Source organism: Erythrolamprus reginae, chromosome 11 (assembly GCF_031021105.1).
Source record: "Erythrolamprus reginae isolate rEryReg1 chromosome 11, rEryReg1.hap1, whole genome shotgun sequence".
Classification (NCBI taxonomy): domain Eukaryota; kingdom Metazoa; phylum Chordata; class Lepidosauria; order Squamata; family Dipsadidae; genus Erythrolamprus; species Erythrolamprus reginae.
Genome location: NC_091960.1, coordinates 6,823,284 through 6,847,576, shown reverse-complemented (window position 1 = coordinate 6,847,576; position 24,293 = coordinate 6,823,284). Strand labels below are relative to the sequence as shown.

At 43.0% G+C, this 24,293-nt stretch overlaps 1 protein-coding gene across 2 annotated transcripts in view; it reads right to left on the bottom strand.

Moving 5' to 3' along the window:
* PHLDB3 (pleckstrin homology like domain family B member 3) overlaps positions 1–24,293 on the bottom strand; it is a 53,369-nt gene that overhangs the window by 27,948 nt on the left and 1,128 nt on the right. Inside the window, exons 1-4 of one of the 2 annotated variants that reach the window (XM_070764764.1) lie at positions 17,279–17,619; positions 2,393–2,665; positions 898–1,029; positions 327–464 (exon numbers count right to left, since the gene is read on the bottom strand). In XM_070764764.1, the coding sequence (XP_070620865.1) occupies positions 327–464; positions 898–1,029; positions 2,393–2,623 (501 nt within the window). In that variant the 5' untranslated portion in view covers positions 2,624–2,665; positions 17,279–17,619. Of the gene's footprint in view, positions 1–326; positions 465–897; positions 1,030–2,392; positions 2,666–17,278; positions 17,620–24,293 lie in introns of those variants that run through there. The other variant, XM_070764763.1, reaches the window with a different exon arrangement.

Below are 24,293 nucleotides of genomic sequence, written 5' to 3'. Positions count from 1 at the left end.
TAATAAAATAAAATAAAATAAAATAAAAAATAATAAAATAAAATAAAAAATAAATAAAATAAAATAAAAAATAAATAAAATAAAATAAATAAAATAAATAAAATAAATAAAATAAATAAAATAAATAAAATAAATAAAATAAATAAAATAAATAAAATAAATAAAATAATAAAACAAAATAATAAAATAAAATAAATAAAATAATAAAATAAAATAAAATAAAATAAATAAATAAATAAAATAAAATAAAATAAATAAAATAATAAAATAAAATAAAATAAATTTAAGCATTATTTTAAAAAGAAAGCAAGGAAACCGCCGCTCACCTTCCCGCGTTCTTCGCAGCACCGGAGCTCCGTCTCCACCAGGCGCTCTTTCAGTTCCACCAGCCGTTCTTCCTCCCGCCGTAGCTCCTGCCTCCCTTCCTGCAGCTCCCCTTCTAACAAGGCCCCTTCCAGGTCCATCTGACAAGGAGAGGAGGAGACAGGTCAGGGGAACGCTGCCAAAACATCTCGGCGTGCCCCGGTGTGTGCTGACTGACGCAATGTCAACACAGCCACAGGGAGGTGCAGAGAGAGAGAGAGACACACACACACAAACGCCAAAGCCTACAAAACCGGAACCGGGAGAATCTGAGCCTGCCAACGTCCGCACTTCCGGCACCGGAAAATGGCTCCCTCCACTAAGGTGAAGCACCTTCGGCGCCGGGTGATGGAGATTTCCTGTCCGAGGGAGCCGAAGAAGTCGATCTCTCTTCCATCTCCTTCGAACTCGCCGTTGTTCTCTCCTCAATTGCTTGGGTGTGGGCCTCTCAACACTGGTTTTGCAGGTGTGGATTTGCTGTCCAATCAACACCCTCGTGGTGCAGGGAGGGGAACTGAATAAGCTAAGGTGTACCTCTATATTCAGCTCTTTCTTCCGATGATGCAGCTCCTTCAGCCGGTTTTCAAGAGCCGCGATTTTGTTCAGAGCCGCACGCTGCTCGTCGACAGGGTCGCAACCGGGGCTACCACTACAAAGGCCCTCGTGCTGGGGAGAGAGGGGGGCAGAGTCAAGAAGTTGCAAGGCTTCATGTTGCAATGAGACGATTGGAGAACACTTTTACGTTTTCACGTGATGGTTCAAGGTTGCTGAATGCCCTACAGAACACCCTACGAAAATAGACTAACAATAATGGGTCTAGAAGGCTTAGAACTACGACGCCTAAAACACGATCTAAGTATTGCCCACAAGGTCATATGCTGCAACGTCCTGCCTGTCAATGACTACTTCAGCTTCAACCGCAACAACACAAGAGCACGCAACAGATTCAAACTTAATATTAACCGCTCCTGTAACTATATTTAACTGTAACTATATTTACAGCAGCACGAAGCTTACACCTTCAGCCTGATGATGGTGAATGTGATTTCACCGAAACGTCGCATAGATATGCAAAATATTACACAAGGCAAAACCCGAACTCAGAACAATCTACATACATATACCCGTGAAAATCTACGAAAACAAATATATATATATATTTGTGTGACACATACAGATAGAATTGTCGGCTATCAATAAAATTAACTACCTTGGAAATGGCCCTGGGTTGGGCTGAGAGGCAAAAAAGGAGCTGTGATGTTCCTTCAATATACCAGGGTGATTCGACACAAAATGTAACCCTTCCCTGGTACAGAGCTGAAGGGATTGGATACTGTAGCCTAGAGGATAATTCTCTGCCTTATAAGGCAAAGGTTGCAGGTTCAAGTCCCAGTGGGTATGGCTAGCTGATGAGGCCAAAATAAGGCCGAAATAGATCTATCCTAGTCTCCCTTAATTTTCAAATTCAGCTTAAACATGTGACATATATATATATATATATATATATATATATAAACGGTTTTTTTTGCTGAATTTGAACATTAAGGGAGACTAGGATAGATCTATTTCGGCCTTATTTTGGCCTCATCAGCTAGCCATACCCACTGGGACTTGAACCTGCAACCTTTGCCTTGTAAGGCAGAGAATTATCCTCTAGGCTACAGTATCCAATCCCTATATATATATATGTGTGTGTGTGTGTGTGTCACATGGTTTTTTGCTGAATTTTGAAAATTAAGGGAGACTAGGATAGATATAGATATCAATAAATAAATAAATAAATAAATAAATAAATGAATGAATGAATGAATGAATGAATGAATGCGTGGGCGGGGGAATGGCTATGGGCACATGTGTGCATGCTAGCATACGCCCACACACCCTTTGGCACAGGAACCAAAAAAGGTTCGCCATCACTAGTCTACAGCGCCGTTTTGATGGTAGAAGTTGAAATCTTGTAAATGTTACGAGTTGGACGTTAGAAAAAAAAAGATTTCTTGACCACAAACCACGTAAAGCCCATACTCACCCCATTTCGGGTGCTCTCTGTGCTACTGACTTCGTCATCTCCCGCGCAGCCGCTGGAATGGCTGCCGGGCGGAGAGTCGTTTTCAGAAGAAACCGAGTCCACTTCGACATTGTTCTGAGCTGGGAAACCCTCGCAATCCAGGGACCGGCTGCATTTCCGCTCCTCCAGGAGTTGTCCCTTTCCCAAGGCTGCCGGATAAGGACACAGCTCTGCTTGGTTGAAGAGGCCCATGGCTTTGGGATCGACTGCTCAACAGCGCATGGTCCCTGGGCCCTGCAGTTAGGAAACACAGAAGCAGTCCCGTCATAAATACAAGAAGACGTTGACCAAATGGCAGTAAAAAAAAAGGGAAAATCGAGGAAGGCTCCATCCTACTGTATAGAGTGGGTCTTCTCCGGGTCCCGTCAACTAAACATTGTCGCTTGGCGGGACCCAGGGGAAGAGCCTTCTCTGTGGCGGCCCCGGCCCTCTGCAACCAGCTCCCCCCAGAGATTAGAATTGCCCACACCCTCCTTGCATTTCGTAAGCCGCTTAAAACCCACCTCTGCCGCCAGGCATGGGGGAACTGAGATACTCTTCCCCCCTAGGCCTTTACAATTTTGTGCATGGTACATCTGTATGTATGTTTGGTTTTTAATATAATGGGTTTTAAACTGTTTTAATATTGGATTATTATTATGTGCTGTTTTATTACTGTTGTTAGCTGCTCCGAGTCTGCGGAGAGGGGCGGCATACAAATCCAATAGATAGGTAGATAGGTAGATAGGTAGATAGATAGATAGATAGATAGATAGATAGATAGATAGATAGATAGATAGATAGATAGATAGACAGACAGACCCGTGATGGCGAACCAGTGGCATTGTGGATGTGGACTATTTTGTGAGTATGGCTTGATGGCTTGATGGCCATGTGACCAGGTGGGAGTGGCTTAAAGGTCATGTGACTGGCTTAAAGATGGGCAACTTGACGTCTCTCACGTCAAGGGTTAGGGTTAGGGTGCCTGGCCTCTCCTCGCCTCAAAGAGATACAATTTCCCTCTCTATTTACTATTACTGAACATCCAAAATATGCTATTTAATTCTATGTATATATGCCATATGTGTACATACATATTACACACAGGCACACACAAATATACATTATCTACTATATAAACTGTATGTGTATGTACACACACATACATGCATTTATGGGTATAAACATACTATTTAATTATTTCCTAATTTAAAAGTAATGAAGGATCATACTAAGGTACTAGAGAAGGAAGGACAATTAAAAAAACTATTAAGTACTCAATAAATAGTGCATAAACTTACTACCCCCACTACGTCCCCCACCCGTAGGGGCAGCAGCCCATTACTGGTTATTAGCCCATAATATTCCCAACCTTGGCAACTTGAAGATATTTGGACTTCAACTCCCAGAATTCCCCCAGCCAGCGTTGGGAAACACTGATATAGATAGACCTTAACTTATGACCAAAATTGAGTCCAAGATTTCCATTGCTCAGCAAGAGAGTTGTTAAACGGGTTTTGTCTCATTTTATGACTTTTCTTGCCACAGTTGTTAAGTGAGTCCACATTTTGATCATGTGACCTTGGGGATGCTGCAATGGTCGTAAGTATGAAGAACAACCATTTTTCCCCCAGTGTCGTCGTAACTTTGAATGGTCACTAAATGAACCGTTGTAAGTCAGAGTGGGAGATATAAGGTGCATATAACAAGTCCTTAAGAGACAGTATGGAAAAATGTTTAACAGGGATGAAAAGAGAGGGGGAGAGAGATGGAGATAATGAGACAAACCAGTTACGGCCCTATTTGGACCGGGAGTCACTGCTCACAGTCACTCATGCCCTCATCACCTCGAGGCTCGACTACTGTAATGCTCTCTACATGGGGCTACCTTTGAAAAGTGTTTGGAAACTTCAGATCGTGCAGAATGCAGCTGCAAGAGCAATCATGGGCTTTCCCAAAAATGCCCATGTTACTCCAACACTCCGCAGTCTGCATTGGTTGCCGATCAATTTCCGGTCACAATTCAAAGTGTTGGTCATCACCTATAAAGGCCTTCATGGCACCGGACCAGGGTACCTACGAGACCGCTTTCTGCCACACGAATCCCAGCGACCGGTTAGGTCCCACAGAGTGGGCCTTCTCCGGGTCCCGTCAACAAAACAATGTCTTTTGGTGGGGCCCAGGGGAAGAGCCTTCTCTGTGGCGGCCCCAGCCCTCTGAAACCAACTCCCCCCAGAGATTAGAACTGCCCCCACCCTCCTCGCCTTTCGTAAGATCCTTAAAACCCACCTCTGCTGTCAGGCATGGGGGAACTGAGATATTCTTTCCCCCTAGGCCTTTACAATTTATGCATGGTGTGTTTGTTTGTTTGTATGTATGTATGTTTGGTTTTTACAAAGAAGGGTTTTTTAGCTGTTTTAGTATTGGATTTACATGCTTTTTTGTACTACTGTTGTTAGCCGCCCCGAGTCTACGGAGAGGGGCGGCATACAAATCCAATAAATAATAATAATAATAATAATAATAATAATAATAATAATAATAATAATAATAATAATAATGTCTCCCGAAAGCTAAGCTGAAGAAATATGACGAAGTGTATGTAGCATTTGGCTTCACTGTGACTATGGTGGGAGACAAGGAAAGACCGTTATGTTTACCATGTCTAAAAAATGTTGGCATTAGACATCTCTTAAACACATTACACCCCAATCATGCTGATATACCGGTTGAGTTTTGTCAGCGAAAACGTGCTGAATATTGCAAACGATCATTCCGGTAGAGAGCTGGAGGGGTGTTTACTTCTTCCTGGGGGGGGGGGGGGGAGAGAGTGTAACAGAAAATAATGGAGAAACACTGAGCTATGCCAACATTGCACTAATTACAACATTCTAGGCAGCCTACAAAATCGTGCATCTGCGCGTGTGTGTGGTGTTTGTATGTCCTGCAAGTCGAATCACGTATGTTATTCTTTTATTCCTTTCGCTCTTTGTGTTATTTTATATTTAAAAAAAAATATTTTTATATCATTAAACTGCTATCCCGCCCTGCAGCTATTTCAGCCGTGGTCCCTAAGGTGGGGTTCAAGTATTCCAGTTCGCAAAACAAGGGGGGGAAAAGCAAACAATATTTGTTTTAATATTGATATTCTAATTTTTAATATATTTTTTTTTACACTTTTATATTAACTTATTACTCTAATTAATCTATTTTAAATTAACTGGGGGGGTTAAATTGATGTATAACTGGGGTGGGTGCAGCAATGTGTATGGGAGGAATGATTGGTATGAGTGGGAAGATTGGAGTGGGTGGGGTTATGGGATAAATGGGAATAGTATGAATGATTTATTTGGCCCACCTGACGCAGGAGAGGCGGGAGGGGACGGGGGCATCGATCTCTGGGGTGGCAGAGGGTCGGAATATCCCGGTGTTGCTGGGGAGAGGTAGATATGGCGGGAGCCACGGAGTTAGCCGTTCCAGGGGAACGAGGGATCGTTGTTTAATAACTATTCCTTGTTCCGGCTCCGTGAGCTCAACCCAGGGCACTGGTGATGAGTGTAACTCTGGCCCTGGGCTCAGGTTGCTGCTTGCTCAATGCCAGGTCGGTGGTAAATAAAGCTCTCCTCATCCGGGATTTAATCCTGGATGAGGAGGCCGACCTGGCATGTGTAACTGAAACCTGGCTGGGCCCGGAGGGAGGAGTTCCTCTCTCGGAAATCTGCCCAGCTGGGTTTCAGATATGGCATCAACCTCGACCCCAGGGAAGGGGGGGAGGAGTGGCTATTGTAGCCAGGGAGAGCCTTGGCCTGCGTAGGCTCGTTGCTCCGGAGATTGCGGGTTGCGAGTCCCTCCTTGTGAAGTTGGACTTAGGGGTTCAGGTGGGCTTGTTTCTCACGTACCTGCCTCCCAGCTGCGTGTCAAAAGCCCTGCCTGTGCTACTCGAGGAGGTAGCCGGGTTGGCGGTGGAGTTCCCCGGACTTATTGTCCTGGGGGACTTCAATCTGCCGTCACTCGGCGAAACCTCTGGGTTGGCACAGGAGTTCATGGCCACCATGACAGCCATGGACCTGACTCAAGTAGTTCAGGGTCCGACTCACGAGGGAGGGCACGCACCTGACATGGTATTCCTCTCTGAGCAACTGAGTAATGGTCTGAGACTAAGGGGCTTAGATGCGCTGCCTTTGTCATGGTCAGACCATTTCCTACTACGGCTTGACTTCCTGGCTCCAATCCTTCCCCGCAGGGAGGCGGAACCAATTAAGATGTTCCGCCCCAGACGCCTGATGGACCCTGAGGGCTTTCAGACGGCGCTTGGGGTTATACCAGAGGCACTTGTCCACAGTCCGGCAGAGTCTCTTGCGGAAGCCTGGAACAAGGCCGCAGCGGAGGCTCTTGACCGGATTGCGCCTTTGCGACCTCTCCGAGGTGCTAGACCCCCGTAGAGCTCCATGGTTCAACGAGGAGCTCCGGGAGTTGAAACGCCAGAAGAGACGTCTAGAGAAGCGATGGAGGAAGAGTAGGTCTGAATCCGACCGAACACTTGTAAGAGCTTTTATTAAGACTTACAAAGTGGCGCTCAAGGCGGCAAGATGCGCGTACCATGCCGCCTTGATTGCATCAGCGGAATCCCGCCCGGGCCCGCTCTGTTTAGGGTGACCCGCTCCCTTCTTAACCAGGGGGGAGTTGGGGAGCCCTTACAGAATAGTGCCGAGGACTTTAACACGTTTTTCGCTGATAAAGTCGCTCGGATCCGAGCCGACCTCGACTCCAATTGTAAAACAGAGTCGACTGACAACGAGTCAGTCGAGGTGACTGGGGCACGTACTTGTCCACCTGTCTGGGAAGAGTTTGATCTGGTGACACCTGATGAAGTGGACAAGGCCATCGGAGCTGTGAGTTCCGCCACCTGTTTACTGGATCCGTGTCCCTCCTGGTTGGTTTCGGCCAGCAGGGAGGTGACACGGAGCTGGGCCCAGGAGATTACCAACGCTTCCTTGGGGAGGGGAGTTTTTCCATCACTCTATAAAGAAGCGCTTGTGCGCCCCCTCCTCAAGAAGCCCTCCCTGGACCCAGCCGTACTTAACAACTACCGTCCAGTCTCCAACCTTCCCTTTATGGGGAAGGTTGTCGAGAAGGTGGTGGCACTCCAGCTCCAGCGGTCCTTGGAAGAAGCCGATTATCTAGGTCCCCAGCAGTCGGGTTTCAGGGCCGGTTACAGCACGGAAACCGCTTTGGTCGCGTTGATGGATGATCTCTGGCGGGCCCGGGACAGGGGTTTATCCTCTGTCCTGGTGCTCCTTGACCTCTCAGCGGCTTTCGATACCATCGACCATGGTATCCTTCTGCACCGGCTGGAGGGGCTGGGAGTGGGAGGCACTGTCCTTCAGTGGTTCTCCTCCTACCTCTCTGGCCGGTCGCAGTCGGTGTTAGTGGGGGGCCAGAGGTCGACTCCTAGGTTTCTCCCTTGTGGGGTGCCTCAGGGGTCGGTCCTCTCCCCCCTACTATTCAACATCTACATGAAACCGCTGGGCGAGATCATCCAAGGACATGGGGTGAGGTATCATCAATATGCCGATGATACCCAGCTTTACATCTCCACCCCATGCCCAGTCAACGAAGCGGCGGAAGTGATGTGCCGGTGCCTGGAGGCTGTTGGGGCCTGGATGGGTGTCAACAGACTCAAGCTCAACCCGGATAAGACGGAGTGGCTGTGGGTTCTGCCTCCCAAGGACAATCCCATCTGTCCGTCCATCACCCTGGGGGGGGAATTATTGACCCCCTCAGAGAGGGTCCGCAACTTGGGCGTCCTCCTCGATCCACAGCTCACATTAGAACAACATCTTTCAGCTGTGGCGAGGGGGGCGTTTGCCCAGGTTCGCCTGGTGCACCAGTTGCGGCCCTATCTGGACCGGGACTCATTGCTCACAGTCACTCATGCCCTCATCACCTCGAGGTTCGACTACTGTAATGCTCTCTACATGGGGCTACCTTTGAAAAGTGTTCGGAAACTTCAGATCGTGCAAAATGCAGCTGCGAGAGCAGTCATGGGCCTACCTAGGTATGCCCATGTTTCATCATCACTCCGCAGTCTGCATTGGTTGCCGATCAATTTCCGGTCACAATTCAAAGTGTTGGTTATGACCTTTAAAGCCCTTCATGGCATCGGACCAGAATATCTCCGAGACCGCCTCCTGCCGCACGAATCCCAGCGACCGATTAGGTCCCACAGAGTGGGCCTTCTCCGGGTCCCGTCAACTAAACAATGTCGGTTGGCGGGCCCCAGGGGAAGAGCCTTCTCTGTGGCGGCCCCAGCCCTCTGGAACCAACTCCCCCCAGAGATTAGAACTGCCCCTACTCTTCCTGCCTTCCGTAAACTCCTTAAAACCCACCTTTGCCGTCAGGCATGGGGGAACTGAAACATCTCCCCCTGGGCACGTTTAATTTATGCATGGTATGTCTGTGTGTGTGACTGTTAGCATATGGGGTTTTTTAAATATTAAATATTTTAAATTTGTCTGATTGCTTATGATTTGTTTTTACATGTTGTGAGCCGCCCCGAGTCTTCGGAGAGGGGCGGCATACAAATCTAAGTAATAAATAAATAAATAAATAAAAACAAACATGCGAACAAAATTGGAAACGATTGAAAGACTTCATGTGAACGGAAAGAAGGTTTGATGTGTTGAAAACTAGTTATTATCCAGTCGGCTGCGAACCCTTGAGGGGTTATATGTTAAAAGTCTGATGTTGTATTAAATCTGTCACACTCCCTCTGTGCCGACACTTAAAAAAAAAAACTCTTGCATAAATAAACAGACAAGAAACTGGTTCTGACATTCTCAGGTCTGGTCCTCTGAGCAAGAAACGCCCTTTGAACACAAAGACATATCATAAAAGGGGGGTAAAAAACCCAGAAACATTAATTAGATTAATACAAATGCCAAGCTAATCCCTCCGGCTGTAGGATGCAAGCTGGAGCCAGCAGCTACAAAGGGAAGAGAAGACCTCTTTTAAACCCATGAAGTATAGTTGCCAAAATTGCTCCTTTGGGTTTGAACAATCCGATCATTTTTATTTCCTCCTGACGGGACGGTATCTCTTAGGAGGTGTTGTAGTTCCCAAACGTAAGCCTTCCATCATTCATTTATTTATTTATTTATTTATTTATTATTTAGATTTGTATGCCGCCCCTCTCCGCAGACTCAGGGCGGCTCACAACAAAGTGAAAACAATTTACAACAAATCTAAATTACTGTTTAAAAATATTTTAAAACCCCATTTTCTAAACACACATACATACAAACATACCATGCATAAATTGTATATGCCCGGGGGAGATGTCTCAGTTCCCCCATACAAAGGTGGGTCTTAAGGAGCTTACGAAAGGCAAGGAGAGTAGGGGCAGTTCTAATCTCCGGGGGAGGGGAGTTGGTTCCAGAGGGCCGGGGCCGCCACAGAGAAGGCTCTTCCCCTGGGGCCCGCCAACCGACATTGTTTAGTTGACGGGACCCGGAGAAGGCCCACTCTGTGGGACCTAATCGGTCGCTGGGATTCGTGCGGCAGCAGGCGGTCTCGGAGATATTCTGGTCCGGTGCCATGAAGGGCTTTAAAGGTCATAACCAACACTTTGAATTGTGACCGGAAGTTGATCGGCAACCAATGCAGACTGCGGAGTGTTGGTGAAACATGGGCATACCTAGGTAAGCCCATGACTGCTCTCGCAGCTGCGTTCTGCACAATCTGAAGTTTCCGAACACTTTTCAAAGGTAGCCCCATGTAGAGAGCATTACAGTAGTCGAACCTCGAGGTGATGAGGGCATGAGTGACTGTGAGCAGTGAGTCCCGGTCCAGATAGGGCCGCAACTGGTGCACAAGGCGAACCTGGGCAAACGCCCCCCTCGCCACAGCTGAAAGATGTTTCTCTAATGTGAGCTGTGGATCGAGGAGGACGCCCAAGTTGCGGACCCTCTCCGAGGGGGTCAATAATTCCCCCCCCAGGGTAATGGAAGGACAGATGGAATTGTCCAACTTTCGTAAAGTTCTTCGTAAAGTTCTTAAGACCGATCTCTGCCGTCAGGCATGGGGGAACTGAGACATCTCCCCCGGCTCTATACAGTTTATACAAGGTATGTTTGTGTGTATGCTTGCTTTTAATAATGGGGTTTTTAGTGTTTTTTAAATTATTAGATTTGTTCTTACATTGTCTTTGTTATTGTTGTGAGCCGCCCCGAGTCTATGGAGAGGGGCGGCATACAAATCTAATAAATAATAATAATAATAATAATAATAATAATAATAATAATAATAATAATAATAATAAAGCCAGTTATACTTCTTCCTGTCCTTATGATTGAAATGGGCAATTATGGTCCCTTTAGAATGGAATGGAATGGGAATAGAATAGAATAGAATGTGGTGCAGTGCAATGCAATGTAATAACAGAGTTGGAAGGGACCTTGGAGGTCTTCTAGTCCAACCCCCTGCTTAGGCATGACACCCTATACCAGGGGTCAGCAACCTTAAACACTCAAAGAGGGACAAAGGTCCTAACCGGAAGCTTCTATTCTATTCTATTCTATTCTATTCTGTGAAGACACGAATCCCAGCGACCAGTTAGGTCCCACAGAGTGGGCCTTCTCCGGGTCCCGTCAACTAAACAATGTCGGTTGGCGGGGCCCAGGGGAAGAGCCTTCTCTGTGGTGGCCCCGGCCCTCTGGAACCAACTCCCCCCCAGAGATTAGAATAGCCCCCACTCTCCTTGCCTTTCGTAAGCTTCTCAAAACCCACCTCTGTCGTCAGGCATGGGGGAACTAAGATATTCTTTCCCCCTAGGCTTCTACAATTTATGCATGGTATGTTTGTATGTATGATTGGTTTTATAACAAGGGTTTTTAGCTGTTTTTAGTATTGGATTTTTACATTCTGTTCTTGTCACTGTTGTTAGCCGCCCCGAGTCCACGGAGAGGGGCGGCATGCAAATCCAATAAATAATAATAATAATAATAATAATAATAATAATAATAATAATATTCTATTCTATTCTGTGAAGACATTTCTCAGAGGAACCATTACACTCCTTTTATATCATTAACAAGCCCGGACTCGTCTTCCTCTTCTATTTCCCCACACCTTGCTAACTCCACCTTCCTACCTGCCAAGGCAAAGTGGCCCCATCCTAGACCAGAGAAAGATTTAAAAAAAAGGGGTCACATCTTTGATCACATAGTCCTTGCCAGCGTCTTAACATTTTGACCCCCTCAATGGACCCCCCGAGCCTCGAATGTGGCCCCAGAAATCTGTAAAACCAGGGAACCTGTACTATTCTTAACAGGGTAGAAGCAGGAAATGATTGCTATTCCTATTGAATATTCCTATGGAATTTTGTTGAAGTTTAATTTTCGTCTGGTGCCGTACATAATTTGAAGGAATGTGGTTGTAGCATTCAAAAACCAAGGGGTAGCCACAACCCCAACACTGTTGGTGACCCCCGTATTTATTTTATTTTATTTATTAATCAAATTTGTATGCCGCCCCTCTCCGCAGACTCCCAGAGAAGAGGTTCACCATCCCATGGATATAGGGCTGTTCTCCCAAAGTGAGTAGGGTTAGAGCCAGATTGAGAAGGGAAAGGGAGTGACCAGGCGTTTTAAAGAGTCAATTTTTTTTTCCAGGGGTAGGATTCAGCCGGTTCGGACCTGTTCGGGTGAACCAGATTAGATTAGATTAGATTAGATTTATTGGATTTATATGCTGCCCCTCTCCGCAAACTCGGGGCGGCTCACAACAAAAATAAAAAAAAGTACATAATAACAAATCCAATGCCCACCAATCTAATACAATTTAAAATTAGTAATAAAAAACAGGCACACAGTCAATCAATCAACAAAACAACATGGGCAAGGGGGAGGTGTTTTAGTTCCCCCATGCCTGACGGCAGAGGTGGGTCTTAAGGAGTTTACGAAAGGCAGGGAGGGTGGGGGCAATTCTGATCTCTGGGGGAGTTGGTTCCAGAGGGTCGGGGCTGCCACAGAGAAGGCTCTTCCCCTGGGTCCCGCCAAATGACATTGTTTAGTCGACGGGACCCGGAGAAGGCCAACTCTGTGGGACCTAACCAGTCGCTGGGATTCGTACGGCAGAAGGCGGTCCCGGAGATATTCTGGTTCGATGCCATGAAGGGCTTTATAGGTCATAACCAACACTTTGAATTGTGACCGGAAACTGATCTGCAACTAATGCAGACTGCGGAGTGTTGGTGTAACATGGGCATACCTTGGGAAAGCCCATGATTGCTCTCGCAGCTGCATTCTGCACGATCTGAAGTTTCCGAACACTTTTCAGAGGTAGCCCCATGTAGAGAGCGTTACAGTAGTCGAGCCTCGAGGTGATGAGGGCATGAGTGACTGTGAGCAATGACTCCCTGTCCAGATAGGGGCGCAACTGGTGCACCAGGTGAACCTGGGCAAATGCATTTCACCGAGGCAGCCTTCGTCGGCGCCATCTTGGGAAAGAGTCAATTCGATATTCTATATATTCTACCTTCAACATCACACACCCTGGTTGTTGGACCGAGAGGGAATGATTGGCTCGAAGTTTTACCTTTGAGTTTCCAGGGCTGAGGATGCCCTAGAACCTGAGTCAAATTGCTCCTAGTTCAACTTTTTTTATCACTTTTTTATCATTTTTTTTTCTGACGGCAGAAAAAGACCTCATGGTCCATCTAGTCTGCCCTTATACTATTTCCTGTATTTTATCTTAGGATGGATCTATGTTTATCCCAGGCATTGGTTGCCGATCAATTTCCAGTCACAATTCAAAGTGTTGGTTATGACCTATAAAGCCCTTCATGGCATCGGACCAGAATACCTCCGGAACCGCCTTCTGCCGCACAAATCCCAGCGACTGGTTAGACCCCACAGAGTTGGCCTTCTCCGGGTCCCGGCGACTAAACAATATTGTTTGGCGGGACCCAGGAGAAGAGCCTTCTCTGTGGCGGCCCCGACCCTTTAGAACCAACTCCCCCCGGAGATTAGAACTGCCCCCACCCTCCTTGCCTTTCGTAAAGTTCTTAAGACCCATCTCTGCCGTCAGGCATGGGGGAACTGACACATTTTCCCCGGGCCTATACAGTTTATATATGGAATGTTTGTGTGTGTGTTTGCTTTTAATAATGGGGGTTTTAGTGTTTTTTAAATTATTAGATTTGTTCTTACATTGTTATTGTTATTGTTGTGAGCCGCCCCGAGTCGATGGAGAGCGGCGGCATACAAATCTAATAAATAATAATAATAATAATAATAATAATAATAATAATAATCTGCAGACGTGAGGTTAGAGCTTAGGACATTCCAGAAATTGTCTTCTGAGTATCTACTGAGGGACAATGAACCGCACTTGAAGAGCGCCTGTGTTTCTCCCTTGTTATCACTCCCAGCTTGTGTCTTTCCACTTGAGATGCCTTCGTGAAGGACAAAAATAATAACAAGGTCAGTGTTTTTCACCGATGCCAAGAAGCAGGCTGAGAAAGAGCCTTAAGAGCAGCCGAAATACACAGCCATCTCGTGAAGAGCTAGGAAAAAAACCCCATGATTAGGGCATTGAGTGGAGTCCTTCGTGCTTAATTTTTATCCAGGAGCCCCTATTGCTGTGAGCCCCAATTAGGAGTTCCAACGTGAAGACTGGTGGAGCAGAATGGTGGCTTAGCAGGTTGCATGAACTACAGTAGTTACTGTGGTTTGTAAGTCAAGGCTTAAGGATCAGGGTCATGTGTTAATTATGGCAATTATGGTTTATTCAACAAAGCTGAGTTCAAAACATCAAAACGTGGTGCAATTGGGAGATGTAGCCTGCAGGGGGTGGGCAGGCAGTGTTTACTTCTTTCTTTCTTTCTTTCTTTCTCTCCCTCTCTCTTTCTCTCTTTTTTCTTTCTCTTTCTTTCTCACACTCTTTCTCTCTGTTTCTCTTTCTCTCTCTCTCTCTTTTCTTTCTCTCCCTTTCTCTCTTTCCCTCTCTTCTTTCTTTCCTTCCCCCTTTCTCTCTTTCTTTTTTCTCTCTCTTTCTCACTCTCTTTCTTTCTTTTTCTTTTTCTTTCCCTTTCTTTCTCTCTGTCTTTCTTTTTCTTTCTTTCTTTCTCTCCCTCTCTTTCTTTCTTTCTTCCTTCCTTTCTCTTTCTCTCTTTCTCTTTCTTTCTTTCTTTTTCTTTCTTTCTTTCTCTTTCTTAACAATACAGGTAGTCCTCACTTAGTGATCGTTCAAAATTACAGTGGCACTGAAAAATGGGACCTATGACCATTTTTCACTCTTACGACGATTTCAGCATCCCCACGGTCATGTGATCAAAACTGAGACACGCGGGAATTGACTCACATTTATGACAGTTACTATGTCCCGGTATCAGGTGACCCCCTTTTTGAAACTTTCTGACAAGCTACATCAATGGGGAAGCGAGGTTCATTTAACAACCGTGTGACTAACTTAACGTGAATCACTAGAAACATAGAAACATAGAAGGTTTGACAGCAGAAAAAGACCTCATGGTCCATCTAGTCTGCCCTTATACTATTTCCTGTATTTTATCTTGGGATGGATCTATGTTTATCCCAGGCATGTTTAAATTCAGTTACTGTGGATTTACCAACCACGTCTGCTGGAAGTTTGTTCCACGCATCTACTACTCTTTCAGTAAAATAATATTTTCTCATGTTGCTTTTGATCTTTCCTCCAACTAACTTCAGATTGTGTCCCCTTGTTCTTGGGTTCACTTTCCTATTAAAAACACTTCCCTCCTGGACCTTATTTAACCCTTTAACATATTTAAATGTTTCGATCATGTCCCCCCTTTCCCTTCTGTCCTCCAGACTATACAGACTGAGTTCATTAAAACAACTGTGGCAAGAAGCAATGTAAAAACAGACTAAGTCTCACTTAACAACTGTCTTACTTAGCAAGAGAAATTTTGGGCTCAAGAAGTACCAGTACAGAGATTCCGCAAGACCCCAAAATAACCTATTTGAAACTTGGCTTCTTTTGAATCACTATATGATACCTTGACATCTTGAGCAAAGCCAGTCTTTTCTACTAATTTATGACGGAATAATTGATGGTTGGCCTCGCCAACTCTTTCCCCAGGACACATGCTTCTCTGGTGTGCCAGGTAGCACAGTCATAAATGCCCGTCAAACAGGGTGTAGCCACCTTCCTAGGGAACACAGTCACCGCAATAGGGACTCGGAGGCAGCTCCTTCCCGCAATGGGGCTGATATCACATTACAAAACCAATATATTAATTATATTGTGCAACTCCAGCCTTTGGAATTCCTAATTTATAGCCATAAAAATATTATAATTTCCTTCACTTTTATCAACTTTATTACATGCAATCTCCTTTATCAGTTTCTGCCTTATCCAGTGTGGGTTTGGAGAATTGGAAATAAAATGCGATCGATCTGTCTGTCAGTCTGTCTTCTATCTATCTATCTATCTATCTATCTATCTATCTATCTATCTATCTATCTATCTATCTATCTGTCAATCATCTATCTATCTATATATATATCTTATCTATTTATCTATCTATCTATCTGTCAATCTATCTGTCTATCTATCTATTTATCTATCTATCAATCTATCTTATCTATCAATCTATCTATCTGTCAATCATCTATCTATCTATCTATCTATCTATCTGTCAATCATCTATCTATCTATCTACCTACCTACCTACCTACCTATCTCTACCTCTGGCGGCTGGGGACAATACGTGAAAATTAAGAAAGTTTTCTAAAAAAAGAAAGAAAGAAATGACATATAATTTCTAGAACAATCTATCTATTTATTTTGGGCTACCTGTGACGCACAAAATCAAAATCTCATTCTTTTCCACATCAAGCATGGAATTCAGAAACGGTCTCCATGAGGAAACAAAAGTATTTGTGTTTTTTTCTTTTATCAAAAGTGGTCAGTTTTGCCATATCGGCCAATTCCCTCAGCTTCTGCAACCATTCATCCATGGTAGCAATCGAAGTGTCCTTCCATTTTACTAAGGTGACCAGACCCCCCGCTTTTGGCGGGAAAGTCCCACTTTTGAGCAATTTGTCCCGCGTCCCACGCCGTTTTAAAAAAGTCCCGTTTTTTTTTAAAAAAACCCGATGTCTGGTCACCTTAGCTTTGAAGAATATAACGTACGGCGATTTAGCGTGCATTCAAAGTGACAATAAAGTCAACTAAACAATGCCGTTTGGCGGGACCCAGGGGAAGAGCCTTCTCTGTGGCGGCCCCGGCCCTCTGGAACCAACTCCCCCCGGAGATTAGAATTGCCCCCACCCTCCCTGTCTTTCGTAAACTACTCAAGACTCATTTAAACTGCCAGGCATGGGGGAGTTGAGATATTCCTTCCCCCTAGGCCATTACAAGTTATGCATGGTATGTCTGTGTGTATGTCTGGTTTTATAATAGGGGTTTTTAGTTGTTTTATTATTGGATTGTCACATGCTGTTTTTATCATTGTTGTTAGCCGCCTCGAGTCTACGGAGAGGGGCGGCATACAAATCCAATAAATAATAATAATAATAATAATAATAATTATTATTATTATTATTATTATTTTTACACACACACACACACAAAGTCATCCGTATCCCCCCTCCCGCAGCAATGGTGTCCCACTTTATCTAAATTATAATCTGGTCACTTTAATTTTTAACTGAAGTCATGAGGAAGCCTGGAGAATTCTGGGAGTTGAAGTCCGCAGGCCTTACAGCTTCCAAGTTTGAGAAACACCAACTTAGCATGCTGCAACTCACTTTTATTTCTACCCACTGATTAAAAAGTGTTGTCATGAAGAACTGAGTGGCCTCTATGAATAATGCATACCTGTCAAAGGCCTCGGTTCCTTTCGATTAAGAAACAAAAGGGAGGTGACAGGTGGGTGGCTGATATCTTCAGAAAGTTATTCTCGCAGGGTTTTTTCTTCCTTCCTTCCTTCCTTTTCCCTTTAAGGCGTGTTTAGAGCAATCAGGCCATCGAAGAGAGCATCAAGCCATTAAGGTTCACACAAACACCAACCTTGCTGACAATACAAGGCCGGGCAGCTGTAATTGGAGTAGAGAGGACGCAGCAATGGAAAAAGTTGACTGCTGAAGCCTAATTAAACTCAAGCAGGATCGGTTCCCTGATATAGGACATCATGTCCCACAGACATGTAAGCTAAGGGAGGTTTGGAAGAAAAAGAGGAATGGCCTTAAAACGTAATTAAAATGAACCAAATAAAAATGAACCAATGGTCAAAGAAGCCCAAAGCATAATCTGAAATATTCAAGTAGCAATTAGAGGTTAAAGGGGAGAGAGAGAAAGGGAGGAGAAAAAAAGAGAAAGAAGCTATAAGAATGTCTTTGCTGTCCTTCCTTCCTTTTTTTCTTTCGCTTCCTTCCTTCCTCCTTCCCTCCCTCTCTTTTTTCTTTCTTTCTTTCCTTCCTTCCTTCCTTTTCTTTCTTCCTCCCTATATTTTTACTTTCTTTCTCTTTCCTTCCTTCCTTCTTTTCCGTTCTTCGCTCTTTCTCTCTCTTTATATTTCTCTTTCCTTCCTTCCTTCCTTCTTTTCCATTCTTCCCTCCTTCCCTCTCTTTATATTTCTCTTTCCTTCCTTCCTTCCTTCTTTTCCATTCTTCCCTCCTTCCCTCTCTTTATCTTTCTCCTTCCTTCTTTCTTTTTCTTTCTTCCCTCCCTCCCTCCCTCTCCATCTTTTTCCTTTCTCTTTCCTTCCTTCCTTCCAATAAATAAACAAACAAATAAATAAGCATTCACAGTTATGCCTTCAACCACGTTAGGTATGGAAACCAGCTTTAGCGGGGTATAAAAGGCCAGTGGTTGGTCCCTAAATTTCTGTGGTAGCTGATTAATGCAACTCTTTATTACAAGATGACCAACAGCAGCATGCGGCTAAGATACCTTCTCAGTTTTAGCTGCCGCTAAGGAGCAGGAGTTAATTAAATATTTGGCAGCAACTATCCATTCCTTTTTCTGTATTGGCTTAATTTAGCCCAGGAAATCACCTTGCAGAACTGTTAAGGCCCACCTTAATAATGTAGACATTTATGTACTGTAGTAGAGCAGTGTTTCCCAACCTTGGCAGCTTGAAGATATTTGGACTTCAACTCCCAGAATTCCCCAGCCAGCAAATGCTGGCTGGGGAATTCTGGGAGTTGAAGTCCAGATATCTTCAAGTTGCCAAGGTTGGGAAACACTGCTGTAGAGCACTAAGAATGTGGTCCATTGCTCTCCAGTGAAATCTCAAACAACTTTTAACTTGTTTTTAGGAAGATCAAAGCCCACAGCCCCACCTTATAATTTATAATTCCTTGCCCAAGAATCAAATCAAGAGGGAATAAACCCATGCCTTCCTCCCCAGGAATGTTACCTAATTAAATAAATCCCAAGATACTAATCACGTAGCTTTCTTTCAGGAATTACTCAGTCATGAAATCTGCGAGGCTATACTGTAAATGTACAAATAAAAGTAATTGTTCGGAGGCAGGTGTTTGTAACAGCAAATATTCTCAGGTTGAAAGAGAAGAGGAACAGCTCTACACATATAAACAGTTGTCATCTGAGGATCTGGAAACAGAAATGGAAAAAATCTCAAGACTAGAACTCTGTTCCTCAACTTTGATCAGAGGTCTTCAAACTCAGCAACTTTAAGACCTGTGGACTTCAATCTCCAGAATTGAATAATCAGCAATAGTCCACAATCCTTAAAGTTGCTAAGTTTGAGGATCTCTAACTTTGACAATTTTTAAGAGGTGGAGACTTCATCTCCCAGAATTCTTCAAGCAACTGAAATTATAATTTAAAAATGTATTTATTTTATTTATTTATGCTTGGCTGCATAGCTAGAGGTATAACAAGCAGGAAGAGGGAGATTGTGATCCCCTTATATAGAGCGCTGGTGAGACCACATTTGGAGTACTGTGTTCAGTTCTGGAGACCTCACCTACAAAAAGATATTGACAAAATTGAATGGGTCCAAAGACGGGCTACAAGAATGGTGGAAGGTCTTAAGCATAAAACGTATCAGGAAAGACTTCATGAACTCATTCTGTATAGTCTGAAGGACAGAAAGAAAAGGGGGGACATGATCGAAACATTTAAATATGTTAAAGGGTTAAATAAGGTTCAGGACTGAAGTGTTTTTAATAGGAAAGTGAACACAAGGACAAGGGGACACAATCTGAAGTTAGTTGGGGGAAAGACCAAAAGCAACGTGAGAAAATATTATTTCACTGAAAGAGTAGGAGATCCTTGGAACAAACTTCCAGCAGATGTGGTTGGTAAATCCACAGTAACTGAATTTAAAAATGTCTGGGATAAACATATATCCATCCTAAGATAAAATACAGAAAATAGTATAAGGGCAGACTTGATGGACCATGAGGTCTTTTTCTGCCGTCAGACTTCTATGTTTCTATGCTTCTATGTTTCTATGATAGATAGATAGATAGATAGATAGATAGATAGATAGATAGATAGATAGATAGATAGATAGATAGATAGATAGATAGATATTATATATATATATATATATATATATATATATATATATATATATGTATATGTATATGTATATGTATATGTATATTAGATAGAGAGAGAGAGAGAGAGAGAGAGATTATTAGATAGATAGATAGATAGATAGATAGATAGATAGATAGATATTATTAGATAGAGAGAGAGAGAGATTATTAGATAGATAGATAGATAGATAATTATTAGATAGATAGATAGATAGATAGATAGATAGATAGATAGATAAGATAGATATAGACAGACAGACAGACAAATTAATTAATAATAGTCTCAATCATTTTTTTTTCAACCTTGGCCACTTTAAGATGGGTGGACTACAGCTCCCAGAATTCCCCAGCCAGCATGCTCCCTGTTGGCCAGAGAATTCTGGGAGTTGAAGTCATCCATCTTAAAATTGCCGGGGTTGAAAAACGCTGCAGTAGATCAACGTCGAACCAGACAGATCATCACAATGTGAGACAATCCTCCCACTTCCGCGTAAAAACTTCTAATGAAAGCTAGACAACCACTACGGCACAAACCAAAAGTTCCTTCCTCATTCATTAAATAATGTGTCAAACCTGCTGCACAATTTAATCAGAGGCTCTTTGTGTTGGTGCGCAACTGGTTTATCAACCAAATATGACATCAGAGGTGAAATCCAGCAGGCGCTGACAGGTTCTGGAGAACCGGTAGCGAAAATTTTGAATAATTTGGAGAACCAGCAAATACCGCCAATGGGAATTGCAATATCCTTCCCCCAGGAGTAGAATATGGATTTGCAGTATCCTTCCCCAAGCCACACCCACAAAGCCACACCCACAAAGCCACGCCCACAGAACCGGTAGAAACATAGAAACATAGAAGATTGATGGCAGAAAAAGGCCTCTTAGTCCATCTAGTCTGCCCTTATACTATTTCCTGTATTTTTAGCTTAGGATGGATCTATGTTTATCCCAGGCATGTTTCAATTCAGTTCCTGTGGATTTACCAACCACGTCTGCTGGAAATTTGTTCCAAGCATCTACCACTCTTTCAATCCAACAATATTTCCTCACGTTGCTTCTGATCTTTCCCCCAACTAACCTCAGATTGTGCCCCCTTGTTCTTGTGTTCACTTTCCTATTAAAAACACTTTCCTCCTGAACCTTATTTAACTCTTTAATATATTATTGTAGTAATACAAAAAAAATGGATTTCACCACTCTATGGCATCCCAATCTATCTAAAATCTCAAATAAAGCCTCAGTGGAATCTCAAATAAAACCCCAGGTTTTATTTGTTTAAAAATATACTTTATTAGATTATTTAAAAAAAAGAAAACAGGGAAAAGGGGGATGGGAATACAAAAAAGAGAAGTGGGAGGGGGGTTGGGGTAAACAGTATTTTTATACAGCAACTTACCGTATATATATTATTGTATATACATTCCAAATATTTGTCTTTATGTAAATACTTTGTATTCAATATTCTTATTTGGATAATCTTATAGCTGTAGTATTTAATAGTCCAATAATAATGTGGAAAGAAGAGGTGGTTGGAGGTGGGATAGAAAAGGAAAGAGGATGGAAAGAAGAGAAGAAGAGAGGAGGAAGAAGAAAAAGAGGAGGGGTGGTACCTGCAAACTAGCAGGCATTTGAGTTGTGACGACTTAGTTTGATTATATTTATTATTTTTGTTAGTGAGAAGTAATTGTAGGTTGCGATATTAGTAAATTTCTGATAATTATCAAATGGATTGAACCCAGAGAGGGGTTGTATTGATTTTGGTCCGAATTTCTATTGTGTATATCTTTATTTTGATTTATATTAAGAGATTTTAATTGGTTTTTGTTTTATTGTCCTTAAAGTTGGATAGCCATCTGAACCATTTCTCCCAGGCCTTGTAGAACTCTGAATCGTTTTTGTTTTGAATTTCCATTGTTAATTTTGATAGTTCGGAGGAGCATTCCATAATTTTACTAACGATGGTTAAATTTGTCGGAGTGTCTTCTTTTTTCCAGTGCTGTAAAACCCCAGGTTTGTTTAGCCTAGCTGCCTTTGGTGGGTTGCTTTAAGGATAAACAACAGCCTATATAAATTTCCCTAAGTCTCAAGGTCAGGGCCAGAACGCAACTGAAGCCCATTCTCTGTGGCAAGAGCATTACCAGGCTGACGTCAACAATCCCCTTTAAGCAAGAGATTTGTCTCTGCTCCAGAAACTTAGCATCTGATTTAGATCCTTGTGGCATCCCGAACAGGCCACTGGGATAAACTTGCTTCGCTCGGCTGTTTCGAAGCCGGTTGAGCAAGGAAGAAAGCTATATACACATATCACATTAAAAATACGATTGCGGTGTCTTGGTACCACCCATCAGGACAGATTTCCGACTGGCTGGGCTCCAACACGACTTCTTTTATGGGGAAATCTCCCCCCACCTGCCAGAACTCTTGATTTTTTTTAATTTATTAATTTATTTTGATAGGAAAGTGAACAAAAAGAACAAAGGGGGGGGCACAATCTGAGGTTAGTTGGGGGAAAAGATCAGAAGCAACGTGAGAAAATATTATTTGACTGAAAGAGCGGTAGATGCTTGGAACAAACTTCCAGCAGACGTGGTTGGTAAATCCGCAGGAACTGAATTTAAACATGCCTGGGATAAACATAGATCCATCCTAAGATAAAATACAGGAAATAGTATAAGGGCAGACTAGATGGACCAGGAGGTCTTTTTCTGCTGTCAATCTTCGATGTTTCTGTGTTTTCTATGTTTTTCAACCACATTTCTGCCTTCACGTCCTATCACCAGCCCACAGTCAAACACAAATTTTCCTGGGAAAAGTCAAGGTTGCTCAGAATCACCCTTAACTGACAGCCATCCTTGTCACAACTTGCACAAGTTTTCAAGCATGGAAGGCGTTCTCTCTCTCTCTTTTTAACCCTTCGGTGTAAAATCCTTTTTGATTCCGCTTCCAGAGCTTCCCAGACCCCAGAGCGACCCACGACCACTTTCATCTCCTCCACGGATGGAAAAACTTTTGATTCCGCTCCATGATCTCTATTTCAAGCTCCAGAAAAAAAAAAACCCCAAATGCATCTTTTGTAATTGCTTGCTTCAGACTTTGAACGCTAGGCACGAAGGAATCCAACTTTCTGGGAAGGCAGTAACCTTATTTGGAGAACCACCAACTACTCCCATTCTGCCTGGGTTCCCTGGGGATGAATCCCAGACAATCTGCCCCATTTGCCAGGAATACATAAGGTCATTATCTCTGACCCTTCCTGAGTTCTCTCTGCCTGGCCTTCAAGAAACATCCAACACCAGATCTCCCCCATTCCTTGGTGTGATACTGGAGGGAAAAAAATATTTCTGAGTAGAGGGGAATGTTCATTCAACCAATTTAATCCAATTTACTGCGGTCTAAGGCCAGGAAAAGATAATAAACGAATAAAATTTAAAATACATGGGTAAAATAATTTGCATCTCATATGCGAAATCCAGGTTGCAGCCCCTATTTAAGCAAGGATGTAAACCCTAAAATTATATCCAATTATGAGGTCTAAAATTACAACAGAGTCGAACGTGTCTATTAATATCAGCAAAGTGGTACTATCTAAAAGTTAAATGAATTGTACTGACACAGACTGCTCCGTAGGATATTGGCCCTTCAGAGCTGGATGGATCTTTTGTAACAAAACTACAACATGAGGGTACTTTGCTTTATTGTCACTGCACCTTGTGCAACGAAATTAAATGTCATGTTCAGTGCACATCATACATTCTTTTAAAAACCCTATAAAAATAAAACAAAAACACACACCCTTCCCATCCTTATACAACTGAATTGAAAACCCTTAATATTGCATTAATCTTGCACTAATTATATGAATTGAAAACCCCCTGGTATTGCATTAATCTTGCACTAAATATACGAATTGAAAGCCCCCTCATATTGCATTAATCTTGCAATAAATATATCAATAGAAAACCCCTGATTTTGCATCAATCTTGCACTAAATATATCAATAGAAAACCCCTGATATTGCATCAATCTTGCACTAAATATATGAATTTTAAAAAACCTGATATTGCATTAATCTTGCACTAAATATATGAATAGAAAACCCCTGATATTGCATCAATCTTGCACTAAATATATGAATTTAAAAAAACCTGATATTGCATTAATCTTGCACTAAATATATGAATAGAAAACCCCTGATATTGCATTAATCTTGCACTAAATATATGAATAGAAAACCCCTGATATTGCATTAATCTTGCACTAAATATATGAATTGAAAGCCCCTGATATTGCATTAACCTTGCAATAAATATATGAATTGA